This window comes from Diospyros lotus, chromosome 4, assembly GCF_014633365.1.
Source record: "Diospyros lotus cultivar Yz01 chromosome 4, ASM1463336v1, whole genome shotgun sequence".
In the NCBI taxonomy this organism is placed as follows: domain Eukaryota; kingdom Viridiplantae; phylum Streptophyta; class Magnoliopsida; order Ericales; family Ebenaceae; genus Diospyros; species Diospyros lotus.
This window is the reverse complement of record NC_068341.1, coordinates 10,010,576-10,029,762: the sequence shown is the minus strand read 5'-3', so window position 1 is coordinate 10,029,762 and position 19,187 is coordinate 10,010,576. Positions and strand designations below refer to the sequence as shown.

Below are 19,187 nucleotides of genomic sequence, written 5' to 3'. Positions count from 1 at the left end.
CTACCTCTTAACAGCTGCTTCATTCGTCTCCATGTCTGAATTGGCTGTCGGCTTCCCTCAATCTCGTTCTCTTAATCGCTCCCACCAAACAGATGCACCGCCCTTTAACCTGTAAGCCACTAACTTTACTTGTCGTTCATCTGGAATCTCCATGTATTAAAAAAAACGGTCAACCTCAGTGATCCAATCCAGGAACCCCTCAATATCAAGATCTCCACTAAAGGTAGGAATATCAACTTTTAGTTTATATTCATGTTGAGCCCCCAGGGTTGTTTCTGATGCGCATTCCTCCTAACCCCTCTACCACCAGGGTTAGCTATTGCTTGACCAAAATCATCCTCTTCATCTCGTTATCTTCAATCACTGGTCTTCTAGGATTAACAAAAGAGACATGATTAATGGTGGTCTTTCCCGCTCCGGCTTGGATTCACCCCATTATTCAAGTTCCTGTCATCATCAACTCTAGTAAGGTGCCCAATTGGTTGTTATGTTGCTCCAATCGCTGCTGGATAGTACGAGTTACTTCCCGCTGTTCTTCGATTGCTCTCCAAACTGCGGACAACCCCTGATCACCGTCACGAGGCTGGTTGCTACCGTTACCTTCAAGATTGGCCATCTGATTAGTTGATTAACCGCTCTGATACCACCTGACGCAGCGTGTAGCGCGAGTGTGAAGAAAACACACCAAAATAAACCCTTGAAATAGCAAACTTCAATGGCCGAAGCTTAGCTTTCAAGAAGACGCAAAAACAAGACTGTTTTGCTAAGAAAACCCAAATAGATTGCTGAAATTTGATTAAGAAAAACTTGATTATAAACTCTAGATCCTAGGCATATTTATAGTATTTGGCTAATCCAAATCCATCTAATATTTGTAAACAAAATCCAACTAGAATTCTAATAGAAATAAATCCTAAATAAAAGTCAACTAAAATCTTAATAAAAATAAAACCCTAATCAAACATGAAGTAGAATCTTAAATCAAGTAGAAATATAAAATAGAAACCTAAATCAAGTAGAAATATAAAATAGAATCCTAAATCAAGTAGAATTCTAAAACTTAAGAAGTATTAAAATAACATTATGGCACTACTATTTTGGTGATACTGTTCTGGTTTAGTTGGGTCGGCCTTGGGCCGAGTCTTGATTGGTGACCGCATAATTCTAAAACTTAAGAAGTATTAAAATAACATTATGGCACTACTATTTTAGTGATACTGTTCCGGTTTGGTTGGGTCGGCCTTGGACCAAGTCTTGATTGGTGACCACATCATATGCACTCAATTTTAACCCCTTGGACTATCATAAGAGACTCCAATTCTTATAATATTTTGGCTTAGGAATTACTTAACTCATAGAGAGATCTTCTAAGCAATAAACCTTGCTTACCTTTCCCTCTAACCTCTAATCTCTTGAGCTACACTATAAGATCACTTTTCCCTTAGTTTAAATTTTCATGGATACTCGCTGATTAGAGACACCTATTTGACCCAAATTAAGCCTTCATGTACTGCTATAACAAATGGCCATGTCTAGCCATTTTCCTAGACTTTTCCCATTTCCCAGCACTTCCTTAATTTACAAATAGACACTTCACAGCACTCCACCTCTTTAACCTAAGGGATCTTTCATCTAAGTCCAAGCCTCTCCCCAAATTTACATGGCTCCATGCCATTCATTTGGACATGAGTGCATCACCTTTTCTTATACAAGAGGTTCAATAACCCAGCCTGTCCTTAGCACTCAAGGCAGTGCATAAGCTTCTTAAACCCAGACATTTCATACCTCACTGGTAGATTACTTGAGGTTCTATCTTTTACCCATCCTAGGCAACACTAGACCTTCTATTCCCTTGCTCGTTTCCTGCAAGATGATTCTATTTCCCTTTCCTTGCTTAATCCTGATTTTGATCAACATGGGCTACACTATACAAGACAACACTTGCACACACCTTTTTCCCCTCATTGTTTACAAGGACCCTCACTGCAAGAGCCAAAGCTATCTTAAACACTAGCTTCCTCTCTCTCACAATCTAGCCCAAGCTTACACAATGAATATGACCAAAAATTTTCCAGATTTCTCTATTGCTATACCTTCATAGGTTAGTTCAGGACATTCCCAAAAGATTTCTCTTTGCTGTTTTCTTTACACAGCATCCCAGATTTCATCCTTTGCCCTTGGAAACAACTAATTTCATGTAATAGTAGAGTTTTTCCCACATAGGTAAGAACCCTAGCTTTTGAAAGACCTAGGCATACCTATTCCACAACTCTACTACACCTAACCTTTCACACCAGAAGCAATTTCCAGCAAGCTTCCTAAATTCCAGCAAGCTCATATACGGTTGGGAATTTCTTAGGGACACACCATCACCACTAGGTTCACTTCACCTAGCTCCAACATGAGACAAGGCCTAGATAGGTTTCCAAAATATCCTAGAAACTGATTTCTAATGGGTTTTACAGATTTTGGAGACTTCTACATCTGGAGACCTAGTCAAACTACCTGGTTTCTATTCCTATACACCTGCAAATTTTCCCTTCTCCTAATATCCCTAGCCTTAGATACCTCTCCTAGAGCTTGCTCACCATTGTGAGCCATCCTCAAGAAATGCCCTAACCTAACTTATCATAGGCTATCCTTAGTGGATGCAGCTTATCCACAGAACATGCAAGCATGCACCACATAACCTTTATTCTTGAGGGTTGCTTCTATCTCTCTAAGGGATCCTAGCAACTCTTAGCACTCCAATTCTCACTATCTAATTATTCCTAAGGACATTAGGCTTTCTTATTAAAACATGGACATATTTTACAGCTTTTAGAATTCTGGAACAGCTCCACCATGCATCCTATTCTCTACCATCTCCAAATCCCTTAACCTTACTTTGATGCCTAGACAAACCATTCCCCCCTCCACCATGACTCTATGGGTAAAAAACCCTTTCCCTATGAGAATAACCCTAAACCTAGAACCTATGCTACTTTACTTGCATACCTAGGGAAACTATAGAACATCCTCACTCTCATAGCCAAAGCCACACATGGTGCTTGAGCATTCGGGGCTGGATTTCTCCTGGGTTTCTTTCTCCTTGTTTGGACAGTTTCTCTTGATGTGGCCCTCCTCATGGCAGTGAAAACATTTAAACTGTTTCTTGCCATTCTTAGACTTGGATCTTGACTTCCCCTTTGATTTAAACTCTCTCTTTTCAGTCCTACTTCTAGCAGTAAGGACATCTCCAGCAGATTTTCCTTCTACTTTCTGTTGCAACTCCTTAAGAGTTTAATACTCCAAAAACATCTTCTAGGGATACTTTTCCCTACCATGTTTTAATATATCAACAAAGGTTTCATATGTTTTTGGCAAAGAATGCAATAATACAAGCGCTTTATCTTCCTCATCATAGTTAATATCTATGTTCTCTAAATCAAGACATATTTTATTGAACTCATCTATGTGATTATTTAGTTTCGGCCCTTCTTGCATTTTGAATGTGAAAAACTTTGCCTTTAGATACAGCCTATTAGACAGGATTTTTGTCATATAAAGACTTTCTAATTTAGACCATAAAGCCTCAGCCGTTTCCATCCTTGAAACTTCCCTAAGAACTTTATCTCCTAAACTTAGAATTAGAGTATTATAGGCCCTCTTGTTGATTTCTTTGCGACGCTCACTGTAATCTTTCTTCTGTTCTTCAGAGGCATTCTCGGGCAGTTTCTGATCTGCCTCTAAAGCCTCTTCTAATCCCAAATTTCCCAACAACGCCCTCATTTTAATTTTTCATAGACCGAAATCATTTGATCCATCAAATTTCTCTATGTCATATCTAGCGGAAAAGGTGCGGAAGCCATAACAGGGATTAAAACTAAAGATTTCTAGGGTTCTTGGCAATTCTTGAAAGAGTTCTTGGCTCTGATACCAATCTGTTATGATTAGGAGCTCTTAGAAACTGATTCAAGACTTAGATTTGACAATCTCTCTAATCTCCTCACCTGGAAATCAAGATAACAACAAAATATATTTAACAGCAATTGAAAATAGTAAGGAAATGAAAGATAAGAACATTCAAACCATCCAAGAAGCACATAATTATCCTGGTTCGGACTGCTTTAAAGCAATCCCACATCCAGCCTTCTCTCCGAGAATAAATCCACTAGAAACTGGTTGAAACAAGATACAAGAACCTCCTTTCTCTCCCTCACACAAGTTCACTGCACTCTCAAGAGAATACAAGGACTAACTTTATCTCTAAGCCTTTCTCTATCTCTCTATCTCTCAACTGCATCACTTGCATATAGAGAACAATCAGAATGATTTGTGTGTTATTACCGACTGCCAGCTCTCGCCTCCGATTTACAAACTATAGGGTGGCGGCAATTATAAGGGTTTAGAACTTAACCTATACAAAAGACTAACATACCCTTCATAATAAAATAACTAAGTTAACTAATCTAACTTAGAATAAAAAATACAGTCAGAAAAATATCTTCATTCTAACAGGTTATCTCTTCAACTTCTAGAGCTAATCTTCCATGCAAAAACCCAACAATCATCAATACTATATCATTTTCCTTATACAGCAAGAATCCAGGGCATTCCCTATGGTCAATTCGACGACCTATTTTACTATCAAACCCACTTTTCGGTATTTTAAACTCATCTAATTTACATGGCAACCTTATGCTAAAATGGGGTATTACACTTGGGGTTGTGTATGGGTTAAGTTCATGCTAGATCCATAATGACACTGATGTAGGCACATATCCAAGTTTCTGAAAAGATGACTAAACAAACCCAAGTTGATTTTGGTTGGTTTAGATTGGTTGTTGGGCCTATGCAGTTCAATCTTGATTGAGCTGCTATCACACTCAATAGAATAAACATTTTAAACATTTGTTTTTCCACATTCATTGAATAACATTGAGAAATATTACTTTCATCTCTTCTAGATCACTCATTCATTTTACTAGCACCTTTTGTTTTTCTTCTTCTATGAACTTCACTTGATTCAAATCTCTTGTTTTTGTTCATTCTCTTGCAATTGCCAATTTAAAACATATCTCTTTTCCCATCTTTTGTTTCAATGTCAATCCAGTAGTACAAATTTCCATAAACTTTGACATTGCTTCATTGGGTGCCTTCATTGCTTCTCTTTTGACAAAATATCCCTCTTTTAGTTTTCTTCATTGTGGCATGTATGTAAGGTCTTGCAACAAATTCTCATGGTTTTGATATTTTCTTGTATCTTTTTATTCCACTACAGAGACTCTTTTAATTTTGGGGCTTTCTTTTCAACTATCTTAGTATAATTTTTCTCATGTTTTGAATAGTAGTAGCCATCTCAATTCACATTGTTATTCTCTCATTCTACAGTCCAATCTCCTCTACCACACACTTAAACTTGAATATGGTTTTCTTTTCACCTTTTGAATCCCATGATATAATTCTTGGGTTTTGTATTTTCTACCTTCCTTTCTCCTCCATTTTGAAGAAACGGTTATAATTTTCACATTTACGCATATTATCAGCTCTGTGCCGTATAGCGTCCTAGTATATTGAAGACTTCCATGTTATGATATCCATGTCATATCATTTATGTGTCCATGCTTCAGTCGCACAAAAGGGCAAACATACATAGGGCGGTTTCAATTTGATTCCATCTAAGAAATTGTGCCCTATAAACTGAATCAAGAAGATGTCGTTTTAAGATTAAGAACGGAACCAAAACCATCATAGAATCAAACCAAACAACCCAAGAAGGCATGTTTAGTATGGTTCCAGGGCAACTTGGTTCTTCTGTGCAGTGCACGCATCCCATTTCTGCAATTTGTTTTTCTCTGTCAAACAAGTGTCCAAGGATACTCGGGAAAAGAAGTAGAATCTTGTTATACATTGCATTGAACGAAAATTAGGATGTCAGGAAAGTTAAAAGTAGCGGTTGAATGAATACGTAGTTCTGTTTATTAGGATTGTATAGAACTAGAGTCTCAAGTCTTAGCAATTCTCCAACTAAAAGCCGAACTCTATTCTTATAGCAACAATCCAAAGTGTGAACCAGAAAATGGGCAAAAAAAAAAAAAAACCAATTCAGCATCAAACAGGCTCCGAAGCACGAAAGTTGAGAACATACAAAAGCAGGAGAGGAGCCGCTGTAAGCAAGAACGATATTGGCACCGCCTTCTCCTCTGTAAAGCCAATCGCCTGCGTCCTTCTGCTCCAAAACCACCTCCATCCCGCTGCAAAAACCTATTCAACTTAATCCATCCACAAACTTGATAAAAATACTCAAATAACAACAAAATTTTGATCATTCCAGCAATCATACAGCTTTGAAAAGCTGGATTTAATGGAGAATTCGGTGCCCTAGCAGCTGGCAACGAGACTTCCTTATCCTTGCCTCTTCGATTGCTGAGGTCTGCCGCTTTGGAAGAGCGTGCGTTTGAGAGCCTGATCATCGTCGTCGTCGTCATTATATAATGGAACGGTGCACTACACTGCCGGAATTCCTGCTTCGCGCGGTTGTACGTTGTGCACTGTAAATTTACCCCCAGACCCCTGTAAGATTGGATCCTTGTAGTCAAAGATTATCCGCACTTTCAAAAAATAAAAAGATAGATAATGACTTGAGAGAGTGAATATGCATTGTCTTAGTCCGAGAATATTAGATTGGCGTGGTGCGTGTCTCAACTCTTCTTTAATTTCTTGCTACTTGCTAGTCCCATCCCAAGGGAAAATTTTACAAGTATAGAAAATGGGTAAAATTCTTTTACCCTTACTTAAAGACTATATGGAATTTGATTTTTTTTTAAAAAAAATTATTTCAATTTTAAATTAATAATTTGGGTTCATTTCAATAAATATTCAAATAAATTTTATTTCTATGGCTCAAAATATGAATTTTTTATAATTACCTTAATTTTAAAGAGATAAATGAGACCCATTTATCAACTAACAAAATGTTATCCTTATAATATTTACATGTTCACCTAAATACTACTCTGGTAAAACATCTTGTTGTTGATTACTTTTGATTAAATTTCTTGATTTTTCGACAGTATTATAGATGTCCATCCCAACTTATTAAACTTTTGATTTATGAGCATGGATAAAAGTCAAAAGCATGGGCACTAAGCAGTTTAAGAAAATAAAAGACGAACAAATCCTTGAAATTATTGTTTTTGCGTAGTCTACTATCACGCGTACCCTTAATTTTAGCAAAGTAAGTAAATCATATATGGATGCTTTGTCTTACTATTTAGAACAAGAAATCGAATTCATAATCTACTAATACGAATTCCAACTTATCATGGACCAAACATTTTACTTATGAGGACTAGATGAATAAACTCTTATGGTAGCCTAAGTGGTCATTTACATGGCATTCACGTGATAGTATGCTAAGTTTATGTATTCAAATCTTAAACAGTATCATTGTGTATTAGTTATTGTTAAATCACGGATTAAAGCATGAGATTCGACCCAATTTACTTGACCCGACTTACTAGTCTAATCCACGAGGGGATAACAATTCTCGCTAAAAAGCATTGTGTGCTGGGACTTTTCGATTTCCCTTTTATAAAAAAAAAAAAAAATACAAAGAGAGAAGAAAACGGGCGAGAATAGGCTAAACACCAAAGGTGGAGATAAAATATGGATATATTCCTTTCCAATTGCCCAACCAACCAACCAGGTCCAGGAGGACAAACTGTAGTCACTGTACGTACTCACTGTGGTCCATCCAAAACCCATGAAATGTAATCCTACGCTGTTTTTGTGCTTTCTAATTAGGTTGGGCTGGCAATAAGTCGAGCTCAGCTCGATTGATTTTAGCTTAGCTCACAACTCGACTCGAACTTGATATAAGTTGATTTTCTTAACTCGATCTTGGCTCAATAATAACTATGAGTTGGCTCGGTTCGTCTTGGTTCGAAATTGATTATTACCTTATTTTTATGTATATATATATTTAAATAATATATTTATAAAATTATTAAGTATATATTTATATTATTGAGGATTAAGTAATAAATATTTTTTTATTTAATAAATTTATAAAATTAATATTTATATATATAAGTATATCGAGTTGTCTCGTGAACCAAATGAGTTGAGATAATGGTAGTTTAAACTCGGCTCATTTATTAAATGAGCTAAATATTTGAGTTCAAACTTGGTTCATTTGTATCATGAGTTAGTTTATTGAATCGAGTCTTGAGTCAGTTCACGAGTAGCTCGGCTCATTGCCAGCTTTATTCCCAATCCTGAAAAATATAAAGGAAAAAAAAAATGAAAGAATGAACGATTGAGAAGCATCAGTATCTCAATTTGAATTCAAACGTAAGGTGGATTGGATTTGATTCCCATGATGCCCAGTAAGGGACTGATACCCTCCAGAAAATATACTTTTGTCTCCACAGTTAAGTATGATTGCTAAATGCAACATTTGTAGATCCATGGTCGCCCACTAGAATTACAAGCACTCCTAAAATTACAGCTCAAGTACTCCTAAAATTTGGTAAAAGATACAGAATATTTTTATATTTTTAAAAATGACAAAAACCAATCTTCAGTTTATTAAATTTGCTACACCTTTCCCTAATTATTACTTCATTCCTATTGAAATTTAGAAAAATTGCAAATAACACCCTTTAGGGTTGGCAAAATTACAAGAGAACCCTTGACATTTAAAAAATAGAAATAACTACCCCTATTGTTAAATAAAAGTATAAAATGATCAATTTATCTTTTATTTTCTCCCATATCTTTTGATTGAAAAATAAAAATAAAATATATAAAAAAAAAAAGTTTGACATTTCCATTAAACCCAAAACAAAGAAAAAACGAAAAAGAGAAAAAAGAAAGAAAAAAAAGTTTGCCTGAACGTAGATGTAGATTCTATTAAATTCAAGACATATAGATGTAAAGAAGAAAAGAAAGACAAAAAGAAGATGATGACGATGATGATGAAGGAAGAAAAAGAATAATGGTTTGTCAAAATCCAAATTCCATCAATTTCATTTAATCCAAAATAAAAAGAGAAATGAAAAGACTAAGGAAAAGAAACTTATCGAGAGATGATGTTGATTAGTAACATAAAAAGAGGTCGGTGGCAACCAGCAATGAAAAGGTTGGCAATAAAGATAATAGTCACAAAAAAATAAAGAATAAGAGGTGAAAAAAGGAAAAAGAAATAATATTTTATATATGAAGGTAATTTAATCGTTTTCATAATGTTTAATGAGATTAATTAACGGCAAGAAAAAACTTGTAACATAACATTAAGGATCGGGGATATTTATCATATTTTTTAAATATTAAGATAATTTTTATAATTATCTCTAATCTCAAAGTACTACATATAATTTTTCCTTAAAATTTCCCAACCAAAGTATCACAACCCCTCCCCCTCCCCCTCCCCCTCCCGAATTTGGTTCCAACCTAAAACCTCCGATTAGTTACATTTCACTCCTTAAAACCTAGGGATAAATTCCAAAAGGCCAGCACTGGTTAAGTTAAACACGGAGAAAGACTTTGGGAGAGATTTTGATAAGAAGAGAAAAGGGGAGAGAAGTGTTTAGGGAAATTCTATTCCCAGTCACCTATTTTGCTCTTCATAGCCATTTTATTTAATATACCTGAAATACTTTTGTTTGAAAATTCATTTTTACCCTCATTATTGCAGCCACTAAATTGATCGTCATCCGCCATACGCGATTGCCCATTTATGATCGAGTGAAAATAAAAAAATAATAATAATAAAAATACACAATCAACACACACACATATATAAAGAGAGAGAGACACACACGCGCACAAACATATATATACAGGCACACATACATATATATATATATACACACAGACATTTCAATTATTGGCGTTACATGATATGAGAATCATGAGATGATTAATGTAACGTGTTTTTGTATTAATTAATTATAAGGTATTTTAAAAAAAGAAAAAAAAAATAAGGTGTGTGTGGGCGGGAGAGGACGAGAGTAACACTATCTATCTATTTGTATCATCGCCGCCTCCATGCCTTTCCCGGAAAAGATGCCCCGAGGACGGGAATGACACTATCTATCTGTTTGTATCATTGCCGCCTCTATGCCCCTCCCGGAAAAGATGCCCCGAGGACGGGAATGACACTATCTATCTGTTTGTATCATCACCGCCTCCATGCCCCTCCCGAAAAAGACGCCCTGAGAACGGGAGTGACACTATCTATCTGTTTGTATCATCGTCGCCTCTATGCCCCTCCCGAAAAAGGCGCCCCGAATGGTTTGGGGCGTCTTTTCCAGAGAGGAGGCAGTCTCCGCCTAGTATGCATGTGTCTGTGTGTATATATATATATATGTATGTATGTATGTATGTATGCGTGTAAATATATATGTGTGTGTGTCTGCGTGTATGCATGTATATATATGTATGTGTATCTTTGTATATATATGTGTGTTTGATTATGTATTTTTATTTATTATTATTTTTTTGTCTTTACCCCAAATGAGCAATCGAGTATGGTGACTGACAACCAATTTGTTTTGGCCCCATTGTGAGTTGTACACATATATGTATGTATGTGTGCATATATATATATATATATGTATATGTGTGTATATATATATATCTATCGTGATGGTGGTTGCCGTGATACCAGTTGATTCGAGTTGTTGGACTTTAAGGATGTGTTCAGGAATGACTATGTGTAGATGATTGTGGCTATGCAATAGTGATAGAAGAGGGTATTTTTGGAAAACTTTGGCTGTAAAAAAAGTTGCAAAGGGTAAAAAAGAAAAAAGAAAATATTAATTTTTAATGATTGCGAAGAACAAAATGATGGTTGCGAATAAAATTTCCCAAGTGTTTAATATTTTGTTAAAATGACCATTTTAGGTTCCATTTTAATGGTACATTGGTCCTTGTGATTTCTAAAAGTGCAAGGATATTTTGTGTTTTAGTGCTGAACGAGGGTACCCAATGTAATTTAGCCTTTAAACAGTAGTAAAATATGGCAATAATATTTTAACAATTATGACCTATATTTTTGGTTTATCCTTTGCAAGAATAAACCATTTTGCAATTTATTTGTTGGGTTAAATTCTACAAAACACTCCAAAGGTTTAGCAAAAAATAGAAAATATCCAGTATGTTAAAAGATAACAGAGACCACTATTGAATTTATTGACAACATTTTTCCCATACCATGAAAATATGACTTCTAAAATTTTCCAAATACCCTCCATATTCTCTCTCTAATCTTTCTTAAATAAATCACACCAAAGATCACTTAATTTTGGTGTCTTTCTTATTTTGATCACTCAACTTTAATTTTTTACTTTGTAATCACTAAAGTTTGAAATGTGTTCTCAACAGATTTTCTGATAAACCCCTTGCAAAATTGGATGACATGATGATGACATGACAAAGAATAAGAGAGATATGTTAACTCTAACCCCATGAAACCCTTTTCCTTCCCCTTTTCTCCCTCTCTCCTTGTTCTTGCTCGCTTGGACCCTCGTCGTTGTAACTGCCACCGGAAGCCGCAACCATCTCCATCGACCCATTCTCCTTCCCCTCTTTCTCCTCGTTCTCGCTTGTGCCTTTACCCTCGTCGTTGCAACCTTTGCCGCTACAATCACCGTCACCTCCATCTACCTTTTCTCCTTCCCTCCCCTTATTTTCGTTCTTGCCTACATTTGTACCCTCACTGTTATCGTTGCAGTCGTCGTTCGCCTCCATTGTCAATCGCCTACACTTCCATCTCGTTTTCCTGTGCTGTCGTCGCCGCCATCAACGCCTCCTACTATGAGAACGAGAAAAGAGGGGGAAGGAGAAAGGTTTTATGGGGTTTTGGGCTATGACATGTGGCATGTTTTGATTGGAATTTATTACACAATTAGCATGTCACTCTTATTCTTTGTCACATCATCGCCACATCACCCAATCCGATAAAGGGCTTGCAAAAAAATCTGTTGAGTAATCACATTACAACACATTTCAAACTTCAGTGATCACAAACAAAGAATTAAAGTTGAGTGAATATAATAGAAAAGACACCTAAATTAAGTGACATTTGGTGTGATTTACATTTACCCAATCTTTCTCTTTCCTTTACAATTAGAAAAAAATAAAAAATTACTTATGAACGATCGCCACCACTAGCCATCACTGCAAAAGGAATCCACCAGATCTAGGTTTTCCTCCAATGAGAGAGAGACAGAGTTCAACCTTCTTCTATGTAGGGGTGTTCAAAAAAATTGGTGCACCGCGAAAATCGGTCAGATCGAACCGAACCAAACTGAATTAGTCGATTTTTTTTTTTTACGGTCGAAAACGGTTTGGATCCTGTCCAAACCGCACGATTTGCGATTTGGACAATTGGCGATTCGGTTTTAAATCGAACCGCCCGAGAAAATAAAAAAAAATTATTATTATAAAAATCTAATAATCGGAGCCCTCTCTTATTTATTTTTTACACTATTTTATCTTTATTTTTTGCTCTTATTTATTTACCTTTGATTGTCTTTATTTATCAATATTTATGTCTTTATTTACCATTTTTAAATATCATTTTTAGTGGTTTTAAGTAGCATTTCAAACCACGGTAAATCGTACCAAACCAGACCACAAATACGATGCGGTTTGGCCGCACCTAAACCAGACTGCGGTCTGGTTTAGTTGAAAAACTGCACCAGCAATTTGACGTGCTGAAAATGATTCAAATCAGCCAAACCACACCGCGCACACCCCTACTTCTATGCGATAACCTAGCCCTATCACAATGGGGTTTGTAGTGGCACCACGCTTGAACTTTGACGTATACAGAGAGAGAGAGAAAGATAGGGCGCATTTGGGAACCTTAATCTAGAACCAATATAGTTGGCTTCTAAATTAAGATTTTCAAGAAAGTCAGAGAGAGAAAGAGAGAAGTGCCCACAACCGATCTCTTTTTTTGATATTGACAATGGCGATAACAGCAATGACTTCATTCCACCTCCTTTCTCCCCTTTCCATTCTCTTTCTATCCTTCTTTCTCCATTTCTTACTTCTCGCTTACTTTTGACAATCACAACCCATCACTTCAACTAAGGGAGAGTAATAGGGTATTAGAGAAACCTCATCGCCCTCTTCCATTTTTTAAAGGTGCATGAACTTGTCTTCCCAATTTTGTTTAAAAAAAACCACCCTCATAAAAATTAAATAATTCCTTATTCGGAACTCACAATTCTCCTTAAATGCACTCCCCCATGCGAAATTCTATATCCCTGACCTGACCTTGTGATTGTTCAGAAAGTCATGGAAACACACGAGAAGTTATGGGACATGTTCCTAAATCCTAACAAAAATAAAATAAAATATATGCCCGTATGTAGACAATTCTGTTAAAATGGAGTAGGACCAAGCAGTGGCACACATCACAAGCAAGGATAGCATTCGTGTATGCCAATGGCTGCCGAATCACCACAATTACTGCAACTTAACATCAGGAAGCAGCTATATAACGTAGCAAGACAAAGATCAGGATGAATTCGGCCTGAACAAGCAAGCACAATTCCATAGCATAATCAATAAACGTTCACAAATCACTGAAATGTAGAGAGGAAAGCATGGTGTGATTACAATCAATCTCCGTTCAAACCTAAGCTTTTTGGGGCCTTACCTCAAACAGAATGCGGGCAGCCCAACGTCCAAGAGAAGACTTACTTCTTCTTGCCGCCTTTGCCAGCGCCAGACTTGCGCCTGGGGGGAAGCACGATCTCGCCCTTGAGGACGGGGATTTCCATGATCTCGGTGAGCTCGCCGAACTTCTTGCGGAACTTCTCGACCTGGTCGGCGTCCACCAGGAGATGGGAGCGGCCGCCGAGGTAGAAGGGGTGGTTGCCGGACCACACGTCCACCGTGTACTCCTTTTGAGTGCCGCCAGTCGTCATCACCAGCTCGCCGTTGCAGTACACTTTCGCGTCCTCGTAGAATTCCGGATGAATGTCTTTCTTCCGGCAACTCCACTTCGGCCGGCTGGCTCCGCCGGAGCTCGCCTTCTTGCCCGGAAGACACTGAAGATGAGAAGGCGCTGGAGGAGGAGGGAGCTTTCTCTGAAGGAACGTGTTAGGCAGCGTTAAAGCCATTTGTTGAGAGAGAGAGAGAGAGAGAGAGAGAGAGAGAATTGGGACTTGGCGGAGTGGATAACAGCAATGGCGAAGGCTGTGAATTGTGATGATTCAGGGGTGTTAAATTACGGAAACACCCCCATCTGATTCTGATGGGCTTAACTTCAACCCTCTTGGGCTATTCTGACTTCAAGAGTTTCGAGCTTACCAGAGTATGTCTACAAAGAGGCTTTTGGCCCATTTGGGGCCACAAGGGCCTCATAGATTTTTCTTATATTCACTAATTAAAAAATAAAAAAAAACAATTCTCTACAATTGAAAAACTACTATTACAACGTGGTTCATTTTAATAATATTTTTATATATAAATCTTTCTAGTTGTGAGGGAAATTTGTTTTATACAAAATTTTTGTATAGCAAATTTCATTAGAATTGCATGACACGGGATTGTTACGTAGTTGGACAACTTAATAATTACATAATTGTTCGGAGATAATTTGAGAGAAAAGACGAAACTTTTGGAAGATAGTGGGTTCACACCCCTCGCACGAGCAACATATCAACTCTTTTTGCATCCCATGCGTTTGCATGAGATGCGGTCATATTTTTATAAATATGATTAATGATGTGATAAATCGCGAAAAAGGTGTCTGCAGCTGGAGGATGGCTCCAGTTAAAGGTCGATTTCGACTCTTCTATAACGTCACTTGTTGTGTCATTTACTTAACTTGAAATCCATTCTTATAATGTTACGTGTTGAGTCTTCACTTTATTTTAATTAAGCAAAAGAAAGTATTTAGCATAAAAATAAAATATATATACTTTTGGGGAATGTAAGATACAGTAGCCCTGGCTACTTTATGTATTTGCATTTAAAGCGAATTTCATCTGGAAGCAAATGGCATTTAAAACCTAGTTTGATCCCCAAGCATTAATGAACTTCCAACTTTCTGCAATCCTCTACAACCGTGTTTCGTCAGTTCCCAGAATCTCCACCCTTGTTGTTCATATCCTTCGCTTTTTTCCACATCTCAATATCTCGGAGCCGGGCATACATCTTCCGGATCTTGTTCAGCTTAACCGACTGTTCAGCGATCACAGCCGCCGTGGAGGGGCTTTCCGCGAATACCACATCATACCCGTCCCTGAAAGAGTCCATTCCTTCCGTCAGAAGCTGCCAGAACAGCCCGCCAGCGGCAGCTCCTCCGCCTCTCGCCGACGAGTAGATCGCCGAATAAACCGTGTTGAACACAAGGTCCCTCTGGTCGGTGTTGAAGCCGGGATCTTTCCATGATTTCCCGAACTCTGCAAAGAGAATCGGCTTACGAAGAACGCTCTGCGCGTCTTGAATGTGATTGGCTGCCCAGTTGCTTAAGAATGAGAGCTGGCTTTCGTCGCTTTCTCCTGCTAACCTGATGCTCATCATTCATCAAGATCAGCAAGTTAATGTCAAATTATCTTGTTAAATAATTTCTCAAATTCATATATGATGAGATTTTTATATAATAATTAATTTAATTGTAAATAAAAAATGTAATTGGGTTAAAGTTCTAATAATAACAAATAGGTGATTTAGTTCCATTGTTGATTATGGTTTTATGTGAAGAATTAAAAGAATATAAGCGTTAACCAGTCAATTTTTAGTGTATAGAATCCAATCCTAATATCAATAGGTAAATACCAAAAAAAAATAAAAAAATCTTAAAACAACTTACCAAATATCGGGATACGAGTGAACCGTGGCAAAATCAATTTCGGGTATCTGATTATTTGCAATGAAGTCTGTTCCCACTTGAAAATTGGGATTGTATGGTTGTTTATTAGATGCTGATTGCCCATAAAATCCTTCTAGACCCACTTCCAGCAAGTGATTACGGTCTATGGATTTCAAGTAAGAAGCCATCTCTGTAATCCAACCCTATCACACACGCGGAACAAGAAGAAATGTTCTTATGTTACCCTTCTTAAACCAAAGAAAGTTGTATAAATTATTATCAAGAAATTTTGTTCTTCTTCTAACCTGGATCATCTTTCCCGAGGGATCCGAAGTGCATCTGGGCTCATTCATAAGCTCCCAAGCCATGATTGTGGGGTCATCCCTGTACTCAATTCCATTGATGCTGTTTCGCCTTGTAAGAACACTCTATACACAGATATCATATGAGAACATAGAAATATATATATATATATATATATATTGTTGATCTCTATTTCAGACCCAAGCATGAATCATCTTCTTAACGTAGAACCTTGCAGAAGGAATAAACCCAAAACACACACACACACAGAGAGAGAGAAGACCTTGATATGGTTTTTGTAAAATTGCTTTACGACAGAGTTAGTGAAGAAATCATCATCAGAGGCCAGGTTTTGGCCCTGACTTCTTGCCCATTCCACGTACTGCTTCTTCCCTCCAAAGTTCTCATAGTTATTCACCAAAGACAGGATTAGCCTAACCCCATATTTTCTCGCTTCGGACACAACAAAATCCAGCCCCTTCAAAGAAAACCCAGAAACAAAATCAACCACAAAGTACAAATCAAAGAGAAGATGCAGATATATTAATTAAACCTGAAAGGTCTGCTCATTGTAAGAGCCAGGCGAGTCCTGTAGGGCTCTGTATCCGCCATCGCTGAAAGCCCAGGTTCTGGCAATCACGAGGCCGTGGCTTCGGGCCGCCTCGAAAGCGGAGGAGATTTTGCTTCTCTGAGAAGGGTCACAAGCCAGATACATTAGCCAGTATGCGTTGAAGCCATTGGCGTAAAAAGGGCTTCCATTCAAGACGAAGTGGACTCCTTTGGTTCTGATGAACGTGCCTTCCGTTCGGATCAGTAACAGAGCCAGAAAAACCAGAACCCAATAATGCTTCATCTCTCTCTCTCTCTCTCTCTCTCTCTCTCTCACACACACACACTCTCTCTCTTTCTCTCTCTGTGAGTACGTATGGCAGAAGAAAATGCGTCTTATTTGCAGAGGAAGAAGTCAGGGATCCAGGAACAGAGATGCCCGCAAGAAAGAGACTTGAAACAGTTTTGGTGATTCATGTAGATGTTAGCCATTCATCATCCAACTGAATGCTTTAAAGAGTCTCTCCTTGAAAGTTGCATCCTATGTGTTTCCCATTTGTAGAACTTAAAGAAAAAAATATTATAAATGTAATAATAATGTTTCCCAGATAATAAGCCACTTTAATCAATTATATGTAATGTTAACAAATAGGAGTTTTATCTGTTTATATCCTGATTTCGAGCGTAAGGAAAGGAACGTGTAAGAAATTAATTTATAAATATTTTTATTATTTTAAAAATGATGGGGTGTAATTATAATTTTCTTTACTATTTTATCTACCTCTATTTTAATATATATATATATATATATTATACATTCTATTAATTAAGCAAATCATAAATTTAGGGTTAGCGCCACCTTTTCCAAAACCCTGTCACACTTTCAAAAATTAAAAAAAAAATACCTCTTTAACTATTTTATGAGTTTAATATATACAAAACAAAGGAAAAGGGTAGTGGAGTGAGTGACAATTTTCTATAACATTTAATTACATTAAAGGTAAATTTGAATCCAACAGAAGTTGGGGTAGGAAAAGGGGATCTACCCAACTCTCTCTATTAAATAATAAATAAATTAAAATTATATATATTTTTAAGGCAAGAACTGCCATTTCACTACCCCAAACACGAACATTATTGAGAGCCTTGGCTTGGGGGGAGGGGTTGATAGCCATTTAAGGGCCGCGCGTTCCCTAATTAAAGCCAGCCCCCCCAGCACACGGCCGGCAACTTCTAGACTGTGATTCTTTGCCTTTTTCCTGAGGTAACCAAAACCATTCAATCAACGCCTGCCCGTACCCGTGAATTGATTCCTTCTTTCTTTTCTATTTTTCTTTTGTGCTTTCTCGTTGAAATTGGAAATTACAAAACTAACATATATATCTTCTTCTTTTTACTTTCTCTCTCTTTTGCTTTGGCCGTAAATCTCCAAAGTAATTTGATTACTTTTGCCACTTTCAAAGCAAACCTACTCTCTTGGGAATTGCCGGCAATTGACCTGAAAGTCCTTCCACATCCTTCCCGGACATCGCGGCGACAATTTGAAGCATTTATGCGAGAGCGAGGGGGTGGGGGTTTGATATTGATTGATGAAACCGTGGCGCACGTCAATATAATGGGCGATGAATGGCAACACGTGGCACGGCATTATTGGTTTGCTACAGCCGGTTGGAAATCAGTGCATCCAAGCAAGCAACCATCGTTTGGGAAAATGTTAATTTTTGTTTAAAACTTTATTATAAACAAACAAAGCATAAACTCAGAATCCAAAGTCACAAAGCAAAGAATAAAGCAAAGGTTAAGAAACTAGTGATTATCACGGAATCTACTCACTAAATTTTCTATAAAATTTATAGTTGGCACGTAACTTTTTTATAATTTTAGTTTTTTAATAATTTCTTTTAATATTATTCTTAATAAAAATAATAAATTAATGTGCAATTAATTTTAAATAATTACACGTAATTATATTATTATAAATTAATTAAAAGTTAAAATACCAAAGTTAGTTTAAGTGGAGGAAAGGGACACTAATTGATGATTTGCGAAGGAAAAATAAAAAAAATATTACCACTAATCTTAATTAGTCTTTAAATAAAAGAAAATTCCTAATTTATCTCTAAAGAAGTACTAAGTCAACTAGTTTACGACCTAAGCGAAGTCTAATTCATCTTTAAATCACAAAAAGTAAATTAGTCCCTAATTTAGTTTTAAATCGCGTAATTCCCAAATAATTAAATTTTCTTATTTTTTTTCAGTAAATACAGTTTTTTTATTAAATTTTCAAACACATTATTTGAATTTTCTTTTTTTCTCGGTAGATATGGTTTTTGATTGAGTTTTCAACCACTATACTTGCGCTTCTTCTAATTTCAAAAATTGAAAATTACTTTATTTCTACGATTCAAATATTTACTTATGTGATTTCAAAAATATGTTAAATTTCACTTACAATATGAATTGATTACCTTTTGTACTTCTTTTTAGATAAATTAGAATTTTGCTTGGGTTT

General features: G+C 36.7%; 2 protein-coding genes across 2 annotated transcripts; both read right to left on the bottom strand.

The window, feature by feature from the left end:
* Positions 1–13,700: 13,700 nt before the first annotated feature.
* On the bottom strand, positions 13,701–14,126 carry LOC127799658 (50S ribosomal protein L31, chloroplastic-like). Its single transcript, XM_052333879.1, has one exon. It carries the CDS (start codon positions 14,124–14,126, stop codon positions 13,701–13,703), a length of 426 nt encoding a protein of 141 aa, XP_052189839.1.
* Positions 14,127–14,903: 777 nt separating this feature from the next.
* Positions 14,904–17,197, bottom strand: LOC127800679 (mannan endo-1,4-beta-mannosidase 7-like). The gene is made up of 5 exons (XM_052335430.1): positions 16,680–17,197; positions 16,410–16,604; positions 16,129–16,251; positions 15,824–16,026; positions 14,904–15,520 (listed from the first exon to the last, which is right to left on the bottom strand). The coding sequence occupies exons 1-5, from the start codon at positions 16,977–16,979 to the stop codon at positions 15,085–15,087; spliced, it is 1,257 nt and encodes a 418-aa protein (XP_052191390.1). The 5' UTR covers positions 16,980–17,197; the 3' UTR covers positions 14,904–15,084.
* Between the last annotated feature and the right edge of the window lie 1,990 nt (positions 17,198–19,187).